A 16,222-nucleotide genomic window follows, 5' to 3' on the forward strand; every position below is an offset into this window, starting at 1 on the left:
TGGGCATAGCCCAAGAGTCTGGCACAAGGAAGCCCTTGGGATACTCAGGGACATCATCACCTCTCCTCCGTGGCTGGGGTGTGTGACCAGAGTGTGGCTGCCCCAAGTTTGGTCACGCTGTGAAGGGAGGGACAGGACAGGAAGAGTCAACATCTCCCACTGCCTATGCCCGGCTCCAGAGGCAGTTTGGCATGTTGAGCACAGCAGGCTTGTTCATTCAGGGAGTACCCAGTATGTAAGGGCTGTGCTGGTAGCTGGGGTGCAGCAGTGACCAGGGAAGCCCCTGATCCTCAAGAGGGATGACGCTGAGCAGTAAAGGCCCATTGACAGTAGTGTTCTGTGGAATATTTCAAAGTCAGAGCTGGGAAAGAGAGTTCAGGGCTGGCAGTAGGTATGTGGGAAGGGCCCCTGGGACCTCCCTGAGAATCAGAAAATGGGTTTTGTCCTTGTGCCTATGGATGCTCAGTATTGTATGGAGACAGGGGACAAATACTGCTAATCTGAGGTGGCTCCTCCTCCTGGCCTGGGGGTGACAGAGTCTGAGACCACCCACCATGAGGGTCAGCAACATGTGCAAAGGGGATGTGATGGGACAGTGCTGGCATGGAGGGGCAGTGTGTGACGTTTTTTGGCTGATGATTCTGCATACCCTGCCAGGGACACCAAAGCCACAAATCACATGGCGGAGGGGCCCATCCTCAGAGCCTCTGAATGGCCGGGAAGATGTAGCAGTGCTGGATGAAGGGTCACTGTTCCTGTCCTCAGTGTCTCTTGCAGACAGCGGAGAGTATGAATGCCAGGCCACCAATGAGGTGGGCTCTGCGTCCAGGAGAGCCAAGCTGGTGGTCTATGGTAAGCCGAGGCCTTAGAGGTGGAGGCTGGGAACAGGCTTGTGTCTGCCTCCCCCAGGGAGACCCACAATGATGCCTGGGCCCCAGGGCCCAGAAGCTTCCTACAAGGGATGCTATGAACACTTGATCTCCATCCCCAGAGGCCAGGGGCTTGAGGGCTTTGCACAGGGTACCCCATTTCACCAGGTACATCTGTAGGGATAGTGTAGGTGTCTGAGGTGACCTAAGATGACAGCTCAATCAGTGAAGCACTTGCCATGCAACCATGACAACCTAAGTTTTGCACCAAGCTTTTTCTTTTGCGCCACCAACCAGCTCCCAAATCATGACACGGAGATTTATTACTAATTACGAATGCTTGGCCTAGCTTAGGCATGTTTCTGGCTAGCTCTTTAAACTTAGATTCACCTGGTTCTCCTTATCTACCTTTTGCCCTGGGGATTATTCCTTTTCTTTTTTCTGTATATCTTACTGCTTCCCTATGACCCGCTGGCTGGCATCGGTCTCACTTCTTGCCCCAGGCATGTCCCTTGTTCTCTCCTCCTTTTGCTTTTCCTGTTCTTTCTGGACATAGATTTCTCCTCCTATTTATTCTCTCTGCCTGCTGGCCCCGCCTATCCTTCTCCTGCCTAGGTATTGCCACTCAGCTCTTTATTAGATCAGTCAGGTGCCTTAGGCAGCAAGAGGAGACAGGTGCAACATATCTTTACATAATTAAACAAACGCAGCACGAACAAAGTAACACACCCTCACACTGTTAAAGTAATAAACAAACGTAACTCATCTTTGTCCAGCTAAAATAATACCTCACAACAGAGTCTGAGCTCTAGGACCCATGTAAAATGCTGGGCACTGCAGTGTGCCCCTGTTCTGGGGAAAGATAGGAGATGCCCAGGAACTGGTCAGCCAGGCTACTCTATGTTGTATGCTCTTAATCCCAGGGAGTGATCCTGTCACACAGAAGGTAGATGGCACCTGAGGAATGACATCCCTGATTGTTCTCTGTCCTTCACATGTGCATGCATGCGCACACACACACACTCATACATACACACGCACACAAAGTTAATAAATAAAATAAAATAAACATGCATGATAGTGTGCAGAGCTCTGGCCCACCCCATGAGCTGAGGCTTGTGTACCATCCATCTTTCACCAGCAACAAGCGTTCCTACCCCTGCAGCCAGGGATCCCAGTGCAGAGTTAGCCCCTGTCCACAAGGACAGGACAAGCTGGGAGCACTCCCTGCTGCTGCTGGGATGAGCTGGCCCTCTTGGTCTGAAATGCGCTTGTTCCCAGTCTGCTGTACAATGACTTCCCTGAGAGGATGCCTATAGACACACGGGAGCCAACCTTAGTGAGTCTCACTTGGGGCTTCCCGGGTGTGACACCTGGTCGCAGGGAGAACTGGATGTGTCCGGGAACCCCGCCTCTCGAACTGGGTGTCAGAGTACATATCTGTTCCCAGTGGGGAAGGGGCTGTGCTGGTCCCTGGGCGAAGCCACTGTGACCACGTGAGGTGCCCTTGTGGTCAAATCAGGCACCAACACAGATGAAAGACGGTGGGTCCTCAGGGGTCTCAGTGGCAGGCTGATAACAGGCTTGAGGACCCGGGGTGGAGTGGGACATGGGTGGCCTGTTCTAGCTGACAAGCTCGGCTAAAGTGGGAGCTGCCCTTCTGTTTTTCCTTGCTCTCCAAGTACCCCCCAGCATCCGGGAAGAGGGGCGCATGACCAACGTGTCGGGACTGGCTGGGCAGCCTCTGACGCTGGAGTGTGACGCAAATGGCTTTCCAGTCCCAGAGGTGGTGTGGCTCAAGGATGGGCATTTGGTGGGTATCTCCAGGGGAGGTTGGGATGGGGAGGTTCTGTGTGTACTCAGAGGTGGCATAGGGAGGTATGTGACATGTCTTTGGGGATGCCTGGATTTAGAGGCAGGAGGGAACTGGATTCTGGTCACCTCAGCTCCGCTAGCCTCTGTTCCCTCCTTGCTCATACTCTCTCCCTCTGAACTCTTGTCCTCAGATCCCAGAGGCAGGTGACCATCACCTCCTGGATGGTGCCCGCTCCCTCTACTTCCCCAGGATCCAGGAGAGTGATTCTGGCCTCTATACCTGCCGGGCTGAGAACCAGGCCGGGAGCGCCCAGAGGGACTTCAGTCTTGCCGTGTTCAGTGAGTGAGGACCACACTCCCAAACATGTGTCAGGGGACAGCAAAGGTCACAAAGGGGCCACCACAAACCTAGACCATCTCCTTAGGAGCCTACAGAGCACACCACCCAGAGAACAGTCACATGGTTAAGGGCAGTGACTTCTGGGTAGTTTTAGTTGCTGAAAAATCTGACAAAAGCAACTTAAGGGGTGAAGGGTTTATCTGGGCCATAGTTCAAATGTTGGTCTGCCATGACGATGGGGTGTCACAGCCACCATGATGGGGTGTCACAGCCACGATGATGGGGTGTCACAGCCACGGGAGCCTGAAGTGACTGGTCTGTCACATCCACAGTAGGGAAGCAGAGAGATGAATGTTGGCACCCAGTTAGATTTGTACTTGATATGCAATCCAGGACCCCAGCTTGTAGGAGGTGGCACCTACATTTAGGAAGTCTTCAGTTAACCCAGTCCAGAAAATCCCTCACAGACACAGTCAGATTAGTTTCCAAATCTCTTGTTCTAAATCTCATCTAGTCGGCAAGATTTACCATCACACATGTACCCCACAGTGGCAGTCCAGGCTGCTGCTAACTTAGGGGCCGGGGCTCATCCAGCAATGTCTGGGGAGCTTCTCGGGAGGGTAGGGTGTGCAGGCCAGGGGACCATCATGAGAAAGGTCCTGTGGTCAGTCAGGGGTGTGGAGGTTGAGCCATCCCTCTTCCATCTCCCTTCTCACCCCTAGTCCCTCCTTCCTTGCTGGGAGCTGGGACTGCTCAGGAGGTGCTGGGCCTGGCTGGTGCTGATGTGGAACTGGAGTGTCAGACCTCAGGGGTCCCCACGCCCCAGGTGGAGTGGACCAAGGATGGGCAGTGAGTGACCCTCTCAATGGATTATGTGGGTGCTGGGGATGGGGTTGGAGACGCCTGAGATTGTCCAATGGGTGTGACATGTGCTACCCAGCATTGGGTGGAGGGCAGTGTCGGTGTCTCTCACCCCTGGATGGTTGCCAGGAGACCCCGTTCTCACTTTGGTAACATCTTGCCTTGGCTCTGTCAATTCTTTAATTTCCCTCATTCTGGGGATGAGAGGCCTGTGGAAAAGCTGCACAGTGTACGTCTAACTATTTTAAAGCAGCTATTGAGTTCACAGCACTGCGCAGCTGTGCCACCATCTAATTCCAGAACATTCAGCAGCCAGCAAACCCAAATATTCTCCCCAAGTCAGCCAATGCGTGCACAGCCGTGCGATCTGGCCCCTTCATTTAACGGAACAGTTGGGAGATGCACTCTCTTTGCAGCCAGTGTCAGAAACTCATTTCTTTTCAAGGCTGAGTGCTAAGCCACAGAACGGGAGGCCCACACCCTGTTCCTCCTCTCAGGGGCACCCAGGGAGCGCCGTTCTTATCTCAAGCTGTAGTCCCTTTGAGCAGCTGCCCCGCAGACACCCTGGCCTGATCAATGGCTTCTCTCCAGGCCCATCCTTCCAGGGGACCCTCACACCCTGCTCCAGGAGGATGGCCAGGTTCTCAGAATTATCAGCAGTCACCTGGGTGATGAAGGGCGGTACCAGTGTGTGGCCTTCAGCCCAGCCGGCCAGCAGGCCAAGGACTTTCAGCTCAGCATCCACTGTAAGTTCAGTGCCTCCCGGCCCCTCCCACTGCTACCTGGGAAGGGGAACAAGGGCATTAGCAGGAGCCAAGGGCACGTGGTCCCATATTTCCCCAAACTATCACTTCACATCCTCACCACTTCTGCTGCGTGTTGGATGATGGTTTCTTTGGCTTTCTTTACATCAGTTGCTCTTATTTACATTGGAAGTGATAAAAGGCAATTTAGTATCTCAAGTATAAGGAGGAAGCCAGTATAGGGTGCATTTCGTGGAAGGAACAGGAAAAACTGGTACAGCCAGGGCCCGGGGCATAGCTCAGTGGGTGAATCCCTTGCCTGGCATGTAGAAAGCCCTTAGCACTGCAGAACTGCACCAACAAACATCCAAAGAGTTGATCTTCCTGGTAGCTCAGCAGTGGGCACAGCCTGCACCCATGCCCCATGCTAACAGCGGGAGTTGAGGGCTTGGGGAGAAGGCTCACCTGGTAAATTCCCAGCACGTGTGTAAAAATCTAGACATGGTGGCCACATGCCTGTGCTGCGTGGCCCTCCAAGATGGTCACCTCACCTGGACAGTCACTGGGGAGCACTGGGGAGGCTGAGACTCTTGGGGCTCTCTGGCCAGCTAGTCTAGCAGAACTGTTGAGTTCCAGATTCAGTGTTACAGGAAGTAAGGGGCAGAGTCTAATAGAGGAAGACATCAGATGTCAACCTCTGACCTTTGTGTGTGTGTGCACCCATGTGCACATGTTCACACCCATCTGAACATGTGTGTGCGCGCATGCGTGTGGACTACATCTCCACATCACCATGCCCAAATAAACAAATAAAATAAATTTTAAAATGAGAGCTGAGTAGAGAGGGACAGACAGGTTGTGACACATTGGCCTCAGACGGAGCCTCTTGTCACTGCCCTCAGGGGACAGAGTTAGGAGGGCATGGTTCTGGGAGGCAGGGTGATGTCACACTGTATCCATGTGCCTTGGTTATCGACCTGGGTGCCAGTTGTGAGTGCCCTGCCCTAGGGGAAGCCCTGATCAAGTTCCTCCACAGATGGGGACCCCGAGGCCCAGAGAGGGGACAGGACCTACCCCGGGTCATACAGTGAGTTAGAGGAACTGTGGGCTCCAGACCAAGCCTGTTGCCCTCTCCCCACCTGCACCGTCCCCACCCCTAGTGACTGGGTTTGCTTCCCACACTGGCATGTCCCTGAACTGGCCTCTTCTGTTTGTGTCTCAGACCCTTCCCCTCTCCCTCATGCCTGCCAGTCCTTACGGCCTGTGATGTGTGCATGCGGTTCAAGGGACACCAGAGACTGACTCAATTTGTGACCACTTCATGCTCCTCTCTGTCCCCAGCACCTCCCACTATCTGGGGCTCTAATGAGACAGGTGAGGTGACCGTCCTGGAGGGCCACACGGCACAGCTCCTCTGTGAGGCCCGAGGAATGCCAGCCCCTGACATCATCTGGCACAAGGATGGGACCCTGCTGGCCCCCAGCTCCGAAGTCGTTTACAGCAAGGGTGGCCGGCAGCTGCAGCTGGTGAAGGCCCAGCGTTCCGACACTGGCCTCTATACTTGCCAGGCCAGCAACCCTGCAGGGGTCACCAAGAAATTCACCAGGCTGGAGGTTTATGGTAAGCAACCAGGGGGCTTGCAGCAGTGGGCAGCTGGTGTGGGAAGTGTGAGGTGACTTCTGCCTGTCTCTGAAGGTCAGTGAGAGAGGTAGCCACTTGGGAGTGTGCGAAGGCAAATGGGTGATTCAAGAGCAGGGTTCATTTGGGCCCGCTGCCTTTTCTTTCCTGCGCAGATGAGGAAACTGAGGCTGGAGGCAGGGCCTGGGTGGGAGTCCTGCAGAGTCTAGCTCCTCCTGGAAGACTGTGAAACCCCCACTCCTCACTAAATTTCCCAAGGTAGCATGAAGATCCCCGCTTTAACTTTGTGTAGCTTAGGGCTTGGAGGGAGGTCCAGGGCCTGTGGTTGATATGCAGTAGAATCAGCTACCAAAGTATTTTTGACCTCTTGTGTTCCCATGGGATGGAGAAGCTTGCCCAACTCATACCTCAGGGATGCATGGGCCCTGTCCCTCCCTGGGAGGGTCTGATGTCACATCTATGAATTTGCAATCCTGAAGAATGGGCTCAGAAAAAATGGAAGAGCCCTCACCAGGCATTGTTGACACACACCTTTAATCTCAGCACTGGGGAGGCAGAGGCAGGTGAATCTCTGTGAGTTTGAGGCTAGCCTGGTCTACAGAGTGAGTTTCAGGACAGCCAGGGCTGTTACACAGTGAAACAATGTTTCAAAACACTGTCTCTGCCTCTGGGTCAGGCAGAGCAGGGTGCTCTGGGGAGTCCGGAAACAGTCTGAGGATCAGCAGGAGTTATTTGCCCCCTGGTAAAGTCGGCAAAGGTGCTCTGATCACATAGGTGCAGAGGGCTTGGGTGCCGGAGTCTGGAGGCAATGAGCTGAGGAAACGGTGGGCCCACGGTAGCACCCGCCACCAGGGACTCCCAAGAGGCTCTGACACCTCTGGGATAGAATAAAAACTGCATGCCTATTACCTTTTCCAAGAGCCTCAGAACCCTAGTAAGGTTTTAAGCATCTTGGGTCCCAGTTCATGATGGCATAGTATTACCTGGTGGTCATTCTATCGGCTCTACAACTCAGAGCCTGAGGGACACGTTCCCCACACCCCTTGGGCTTGGCCGCCATGATCTCTGAAAACACTTCAAATGTCAGGAGTCCCAAAGCCATACCTTGTGGCTCAGATCTGCCTTAGCCATCTGCTGTCTCACTCTAGGGGTGAGGAGACTACCAGAGGTAGTGGCCTTGTCTGGAGTCCTGGAGATCTGTCCCTGTTCAAGAGACAGGCTGGTGTTATCCTGGTGACAAGCTTTCTAGGTGATAGCGGGAACAGAAGAGATACAAGCAGGGGTGAGGAGGGGACTCAGGGCCTGAGGGATGAGGCTCTTCCAGTGAGGGTCTGAGAGAGGCTGGGTAGAAGAGACTGTGTCCAGCCAATAGAAGGAGGCTGGGGAGCCTGACTGTAACTGTTGATCCTCGAGACGGCCCTGTTTCTTCCTTAGTTTCACCTACCATCGAGGGTGCTGATGGAGGGCCATACCTGGTGCAGGCCGTGGCTGGGAGGCCCGTGGCACTGGAGTGTGTGAGCAGAGGCCATCCACCCCCTACCATCTCCTGGCAGCACGAAGGGCTGCCAGTGATGGACAGCAACGGGACATGGCTGGAGGCAGGCGGTGCCCTGCAGCTGGAAAGTCCAGGCGAGGCATCCAGTGGTCTCTACAGCTGTGTGGCCAGCAGCCCTGCCGGAGAGGCTGTGCTGCAGTACTCCGTGGAGGTGCAGGGTGAGCCAGCTGCGGAGAGGTCTCCTCCCACGCCCACTCCATGCTTAGTCCCAGAGGAGGTGGAGGGTGGCAGGGAAGTCATATGTACCCTCTTCCTGTGTGCCATGGATGGATAATGAGACCTGGGAACACGCGGTGGGAGAGACAAGGTTGAGCTACGGGGTCCTGATCTTCACTCTCACCCACGGCCCAGGACTAGCCTCTCCGGGAAGGATGATGCTCCGTCTTCTGTCCACAGAATAGGCATGGTCCCGGGCCTGTGAGACCTGAAGCTGGGAGTGGGTGAGAGTCTGCTCTGCGGACACTCAATTCCTCCTTCCCAGACATGGCTCTATGTGGACAAAAGACAGAGAGCAGACTACAGGGCAGACAGGACTCCAGGCCACTGAGGACAGACATGAAATAAATGGTCTCTGGGGAGGCCATAGAGGCCCCTCTTACAGTCTTTACTGCTCCTGGAAGGTCTCCTGGGGGAGCATTTGAGGGGAACTAAAAGGCACTGAGGCCTTGGCAGAACTTAAGGCCAGGATGAGCTCCAGCTATCCAACAGCATGTCCTGCCCACAGTGCCCCCACAGCTGCTGGTGGCTGAAGGAAAGGGTCAGGTGACTGCCGTCGTGGGACAGTCTTTGGATCTTCCGTGCCAGGCATCAGGTTCTCCGGTGCCTACCATCCAGTATGTGTGAAACTGGCCCGGGGTGGGGACAGGCAGAATGTGGGCTGTGGGAAAGGGAGGGTGACAGGGAAGCCATTCGGGAGGCGTAAACACGGTCATGAACCCATGGGAGGGAGGCCGCAAGGTGACTTGACCCCCTCTCCATCCGGCAGGTGGCTGCAGAATGGCCGCCCAGCCGAGGATCTGGCTGGAGTGCAGCTGGCCTCCCAAGGGACTGTATTGCACATCAGCCATGTGGAGCAGGCTCACTCAGGCCTCTTTGCCTGCCAGGCCACCAATGAGGCAGGGACATCTGGGGCCGAGGTGGAGGTCTCTGTGCATGGTGAGCTGGTCCCTGGAGTGGGGACTCTGAGGCAGTGGGCGACTTGAGACAGTGGGGGTGCTAGAACTTGAGGCCATGGCAGACTGGGAATGGCATGGGTCCTGTCTCCTCTGTGTTGACTTCTAGGCTGGACTTCCAAAGACAAGGGTGGGAGAGGCTTGTCTTAGCTGCCTATCACATTTGCTGTCTAGCTGCCTGGGGGCTTCCCAGCCTCCGGCCTCCACTCTCATCCGGTTGGGCACATCTAACCTTATTTAAATCTTTAATAAGCGTCACTGTCCTGCCTCTGAGTCTGCCTAGTTCCTCCTTGTCTTTCAGGTCTGCCCTTCCCTCCAGGAAGCTTTCTTGATTCTACCACATGTTTCGGCCTCACTGTTCAGTCTCTCGTGGCTACTGCTGACCACTCTACTTCTCTGGAGTGACTTAACTGTCCCTCTCTATGCCAGCTCTGTGGCTCTGGGACCTCCAAAAGGGCAGCATGGTGGTCTCCTTTATTTTATGTGGGGCCTACAGCTGTTTTGGTCATAGGATGGACACTAAACACTCTTGTGCACACACACGATAGGTGGATAGGTGCATAGAATGGATAACTGGATGGATGGCTGATTGGATGTACGGATAGGCAATTAGGTGGTCGGCAAGATGGATGGATGGGTGGTTTAGCTGGTGAATACATGGGCTAGATGGATGGGGAGGTGGATTAGTGGGTGAGTAGGTAGACGGATGGATGGACAGGTAGGTGAATGGATGGGTAAATGGATGGGTGTGTGGATGGATGTATCAATGGATGTGTGGTAAGATGAATGAATGGATGGATGGAGGGTATGTGGATAGATGGATGTGAGGATGGATGGATGGGTGGGTGGATGGATGGATGGATGGATGGAGGGTGCATGGGTAGATGAATGTGTGGATGTGTGAATGGATGGATGGATGGATGGATGGATGTGGGGGGTAGATGGATGGGTGGATATATGGTTGGATGAATGGGTGGGTGGGTGGTTGCATGGATGCATGGATGGATGTGTAGATGGACCTGTGGATGCATGGATTGGGGGAACTTGCAAAGGGAAAACACTGTTATGTTGGCTCTCTGTGGGGAGCCCCTTCCCTTACCCAGGTGTTTGAGGAACAGGGGTTCTAGAAGCCATTCCTTTGGCCAGGCCTTCGAAGCCACACCTTCCCTTGTAGCCATTTAGGAAACTACTGGGTGCCCATCACAGACCTCTTGAGCTTGACTTAAGCTTTCTCCATCTTTCCTGCCCAGAGCTCCCCTCGGTGCACATCATGGGTGGTGAGAACCTCACAGCCCCTTTCCTGCAGCCTGTGACCCTCCAGTGTGTCGGTACCGGAGTGCCTACCCCGAGCCTCCGCTGGTGGAAGGATGGTGTGGCCATGGCAACCTCAGGGGGCAGACTTCAGGTACGGTTAGAGACCCAGGACTGGCTGTCAAAGAGCAACTCCACAGAGGACCTGGAGCCCCTGAGCTGCCTTTGCAGACGGTGGACATCAGAGCCCCTTGGCATATACACACTGAATAGCCCTTGGGTGCTATGCCTGGGGAATAGAAGGGTCGCTTAGCCCAGTCCAGGCCCTGGAAGCTTAGCTACCAGAGGAAAAGGACAGAGGTGATATAATGGGAATTGAGAGGAGCCCAGGAATGTGGGTGCGGGGCCCATGGTTCCCTTGTAAGGCTTCCACCTACCCGTGGCAACCATTCTTACATCCTACCCTCTTTCTGACTGGGGCCTGGTCCTAGACCCTATGGCTTCCTCTCATCCCAGATTTTTCTCTCCCAGATTGAGAAGGCAGACCTGAGAGATGAAGGTGTCTACACGTGTGCAGCCACCAACCTGGCAGGGGAGAGCAAGAAGAATGTAACACTAAGGGTTCTGGGTGAGGGCTACAGCTTGATTGGAGTTCAAAGCCTGGGGTCACTGGTGACACCTCAAGGGACCTTGGTACCAGGAGTGAAAGTTTTAAATTCACAGCTGTGTGCTTAACCTTGCAAAGGGTAGACAGTGCCAAGACAAAGCAGTAGCCGTAGCTGGTAGACCCTGAAGTGTTTTCAGTAGTCACCTTGCTCCTTGGTCCATGGATGTGAGCTTGTCACCAGAACTCTTTAGGAGAAGTGAGAAAAGACAAAAGAATGGGACTGGGGCTGCCCAGAGCCCACACCCTGTAAGAGTGGTTTCTCCTTGTAACCCTCTAGTGCCCCCCAACATCGAACCAGGTCCAGTCAACAAGGCGGTTCTGGAAAATGCCTCAGTGACCTTGGAGTGCCTGGCTTCAGGTGTGCCCCCTCCAGGTAAGACCCCTTCCTTTGGCCAGAAGTCCGCTCTAGCCAGTCCTAATCCCCTGTGGAAGGGGCTACAAGTGCCCAGAGCTTTGTATGCAGGTCAGAAACAAACCTGTATGAGTTCTGTTCAGAGGGTCTAGCATCCCCGGACTGGTCCAAGCTTCAGATGAAGAATAGGATCCCCTCCAGGTGTTCCTCCCAGACCAGCATGGAAGAAAAGAACCAGGCACTTGGGTGAATCATACGAGTGCCCACATCCAGGCTAGGGTGGGACTTATCTGTGTGCCAGGAGGGAGGCCCATTTCCTGTCCCCTCACAAGCTAGGGACAGTCACTTGCATTGGGTGGGTGAGCCCAGGAAGTACTTACCTCCTATGGAGCCCTTGGGTAGATAGGTACAGTGCTCCATCCTTACCTTTGACACTATTGTCGAGGGTGCTTGCCTTCTATGCCAGTGGTTCTCAACCTGTGGGTCACAATGTCTTTGGGAGTCAAATAACCTTTTTGCAGGGTCACATATCCGGTATCCTGCATATCAAATATTTACATTATGATTCATAACAGTAGCAAAATTACAGTTATGAAGTAGCAATGAAAATAATTGTATGGTCGGCATCACCACAACATGAGGAGCTGTAATAAAGGGTGGCAGCTTTAGGAAGGTTGAGAACCACTGTTCTTTGTTCTCCTGGGTGAGGGTGGCTATTGGAAAGAGGAGAGGGCTTGGATGGCTTTGGTTCTCCCTTACTTGTAGTAAGAAGGTTGCTTGTTCATTTCCTGGCTGCCTAGACTCCCAAAATAACCACACAGACTCTGTATTAATTAAATCACTGCTTGGCCTATTAGCTCTAACTTCTTATTGGCTAATTTATTTAATTTAATTTAATTAATTTAACCTATTTCCATTATTTTATATTTTACATGAGGCTCGTGGCCTATCAGCAAGGTTCCAGCCGTATGGTGGCTCCAGTGGTGGCTCCTGGTGTCTCACTGACTCCACCTTCTTTTTCCCAGCATTCAGTTTAGTTCGCTCCCCTCACCCCCAGCTCTGCTCTACACTATCACAGGCCCAAACCAGCTTCTTTATTAACCAATGATATTCACAGCATACAGAGGGGAATCCCACATCACCCCCTTTTCTGTTTAAATAAAAAGGAAGGCTTTAACTTTAACATAGTAAAATTACATATAACAAAATAGGTATCAAGCAAGAATTATAGTTACAATATTTATATCTACTTTATCTTTTATCATAACTAAGGAAAGCTGTAATTATCTATTCTTCAACTCCATCAAAGACTCCAGAAGGATATAATATTACCTAAGTAAACAGGAAATGCATTGTAAACAAGTTCCAAAACTCTAGAATTGACAGAGACATCTCACTTCCTGGACAGTCACCCAAAGTTCTTTTGTACCTTTGGAGCATCCATCTTCAGCCTACAGGCCTGTAATATCCAAGACTTTTCCATGAAGCAGGAAATTTCAAAGAGAGTTCCACCTATATTAGCAGTTTGTCAGTCACTTTTTTCTGTGTCTTGCAGAATGTCTGGCAGACATTCTGAAGTAGGAACCCCAAAGTACCATCTTACCTTTAGGGAAGTTCAGCAGTAATGGGTCCTGTATGTCCAGTTCACACAGCATAACATCAAGCAGTCCAGGCAAGAGCAGTTTCTTGCCCAAATGACTAGCAAAATCCATAAGGAGCCTCTTTGGGGCCCATCATCCTCTTGAAGTAACATGGTGCTTCCAGGAGCAGATGTGTCTCATTGTCATGAAAAGTCCCAAGTTCTTTTTTTTTGTTTGTTTGGTTTTTTTTTGTTTGTTTGTTTGTTTTTCGAGACAGGGTTTCTCTGTGGCTTTGGAGCCTGTCCTGGAACTAGCTCTGTAGACCAGGTTGGTCTCGAACTCACAGAGATCCGCCTGCCTCTGCCTCCCGAGTGCTGGGATTAAAGGCGTGCGCCACCACCGCCCAGCTCCTAAGTTCTTAAAACATTTTAAATGCATATTCTGAAGGACTCTGAAATATTTGAAGAATACCTATTTAACTGAAATATATCTCTATAGATCTAGAAAACCTAACAAACATGACTACAAGCTTGACTATTATAGATGACTATCTATTAACCTATATTTCTTAATTATACATTGCATTTTTAAGATAACTGCACAATCATAATACCTTAATCAAGAGCAGAAATATACATCAATAGACCAAGATCCATACCAATGCAAATTATGTATTTCTATATCATATCCCTCTTTAAATGTAAACAAAGATTTATAAACAATATTTGAGAATTTAGGCATAGTTCTCTCCAAACTGCTTCCTGCTTTTTGTTGGGTAAAGTATTTTTAGGGGTGTTAACTGTGACCTTTTAGGGGGTCTTGGTCCATCAAACTATATTAGCCTGGAATGAATCCACAGGTTCTTATTCTCTTTGGAAACAAAAGCAGAACCTCTTTTCCAAAGCAACAAATCCTTAGACCCATATTTTGAAATTAAGATAATTTAAAGTATATATGTTGATTTAACTTAGCAATCCACAGAATCAAATGTTTCTCTGCAGTCAAAAAATTCAAAGAAAACACAATAATATACCTAAACTAGAGTCTCTGTGTATTTTCTATCTTTAAGTGACTTGTTATTTTTTACTCTATTACTTTTTAATATTTATTTTATTATCTTTACTACTTTAGTCTATTACTGTCTGTACTCTGTCTTTTTAAAGACTTTGTTTTATTTTTTCTAAAACATTTACTTCCTTTTATGACTCTCTATACTCTTTATCTTCTCTCTCCCAAGCCTACATACTTTTTAAAAACAAACTGTGACCAATTTAGAGGTCTTTTATGTCTGAAAATGTCCTTATTGCATATCTGTAATCCTTTTCTGACCAGAACTGCTATTTTTTTTAATGCCAAGTGGGTGTGGCTAGGGCCAAGAGGGCACTGCCTGCTTGCTCTGCCCTGTCCAGCATGATGGAAGCATGTTCAATGCCTCTGCAAGCTGCATGCACCACCCCAGTTCCAAGTATACAGTGGCTCTATGTTGAACCATTAAGCAGTTTGTAGCATGCTGCTCACAGACCCCATTTAAATGCTCCATAGCCAGACCTCCCGAGAAAGAATTAGAGCTGCTTGTGCTTGTGAACCAGGAAGCCACCACTTTTTTTTAAAAAAAAAAAAGAAGCCACACAGTTTTTCCTGCACCTCTCTTAAATAGACGCGTCACCCCTGCTCACCGTGAGCCCATCTAGGAAAAAAAAATTGTGGCTACCAAGAAACTGTGCTAAACTCTGTCCTTTTTTGCCTAGAATTACTCTTCAAGCTCTCTCAGGTTTTATGTGGATTTAGCTAGCACATGTTGGAGCACCAATTTGTAGTAAGAAGGCTGCTTGTTTGTTTCCGGCTGCCCAGACTCCCAAAGTAACCACACAGAAACTGTATTAATTAAATCACTGTTTGGCCTATTAGCTCTAACTTCTTAATGGCTAGCTTTTACATCTTAATTTAGCCTATTTCCATTATTTTATATTTTACTATGAGGCTTGTGGCACACCAGCAAGGTTCCAACTATGTCTGTCTCTGGTGGTGGGTCTATGGCTTCTCCTGACTCTGCCTCTTTTCTCCCAGCATTTAGTTTAGTTTTTCCCTGCCTAGTTCTGCTCTACCCTATCACAGACCCAAAAAAACTTCTTTATTAACCAATGGTATTCACAGAATACAGAGGGGACTCCCACATCACTTACTCTAGCTGACTAGCCCTTTTCCTGGAACTTCCTCTCAGTCACTGGTCTTGTCTCCTGTCATACTGCTGTGTTCTGTCCTCAGTCCCCTTCCTAAGAACTCTGATTGTCTCTAGCATTGGAAGAAGTGTGTGTTCACTCTGGAAGTTTCTCTGCGTGCCCCTACAGCCAACAGCTGATAGGATGTTTGCACGTTTTTTCTCTCCCAGATGTCTCCTGGTTCAAGGGCCGCCAGCCTATTTCTACCCAGAGAGGGGTGACAGTTTCAACTGATGGGAGAGTTCTTCATATTGAACGAGCCCAGCTTTCTGATGCAGGGAGCTACCGCTGTGTGGCGACCAATGTGGCGGGCAGTGCAGGACTTCGGTATGGCCTACGGGTCAACGGTGAGTGGCCAGGACTATAGAGCTTTTTCAAAAATGCTTGTTTTCTTTCCATTTGTCTAGCCTCCTGTCTCTTGTCTACTTGTTTTTTCAGCTTATCTACCCATGCATTTATCTGTTCATCCCCCGCCTATACATCCATCCTTCTGCCCATCCACCCACCTATGCTTCCATCCATTCACCCATGTATCTACCCATCTGCCAATTTATCTGTTTACTATCTATTCACCCACCATCCACCCACCCGTGTACCCATCCATTTACCGATACATCCACCTATCATCTACCCACCCACCAATTAATCCTTCCATTTACCCATCCACCATCCATACATCCACTTAACCATCATTTACCCATCTATCCATCCACTCATCTATCCGTTCATCCATCTACCTACCATTCAATAGCCAGCAAGCCAGCCTCTCATTCATTCATTCATTCATTCATTCATATAAACTGTTGCCCGTTCATTTATCCAACTATCCTTGTATTCCAAACTTCGGTCCATCCATTTACCCAGCCATCCAGTCTTCTATGTATACAAATATCCGCTCATCCATCATTAATACAACATCCATCTCTCCAATCCTGTGCCCACTCATCTCATCACTGTTCTAGTCCTCCATCTAAGCTACAGAGATGTAGGAAACACAAGAAACTGAAGGGAGGCTGGGTTTTGAGTGAATTTCCCTGGGGTCATATGAACAAATATTAATACATCCCACATAGAGCCCCGATGGCTGACCAAAGGAACGGTTCCACCCAAGTCCACCTTGGGAGCCAATGAGTTTATTGGACTTGCTTACAGGTTTCTCA

General features: G+C 50.6%; 1 protein-coding gene across 1 annotated transcript in view; it reads left to right on the top strand.

Annotated features, from left to right (window-relative positions):
* The window catches only part of Hmcn2 (hemicentin 2), a 154,078-nt gene that overhangs the window by 69,356 nt on the left and 68,500 nt on the right, over positions 1-16,222 (top strand). The window contains 13 exon segments of the mRNA XM_041674639.1: positions 658-852; positions 2,552-2,682; positions 2,876-3,023; positions 3,747-3,873; positions 4,477-4,631; positions 5,970-6,248; positions 7,701-7,979; positions 8,546-8,654; positions 8,807-8,976; positions 10,244-10,398; positions 10,776-10,872; positions 11,189-11,284; positions 15,233-15,409. Coding sequence (XP_041530573.1) covers positions 658-852; positions 2,552-2,682; positions 2,876-3,023; positions 3,747-3,873; positions 4,477-4,631; positions 5,970-6,248; positions 7,701-7,979; positions 8,546-8,654; positions 8,807-8,976; positions 10,244-10,398; positions 10,776-10,872; positions 11,189-11,284; positions 15,233-15,409 — 2,118 coding nt within the window.

This window comes from Microtus oregoni, unplaced genomic scaffold, assembly GCF_018167655.1.
Source record: "Microtus oregoni isolate MIOR12 unplaced genomic scaffold, Mior012 000025F_ref0000491, whole genome shotgun sequence".
Taxonomy (NCBI): domain Eukaryota; kingdom Metazoa; phylum Chordata; class Mammalia; order Rodentia; family Cricetidae; genus Microtus; species Microtus oregoni.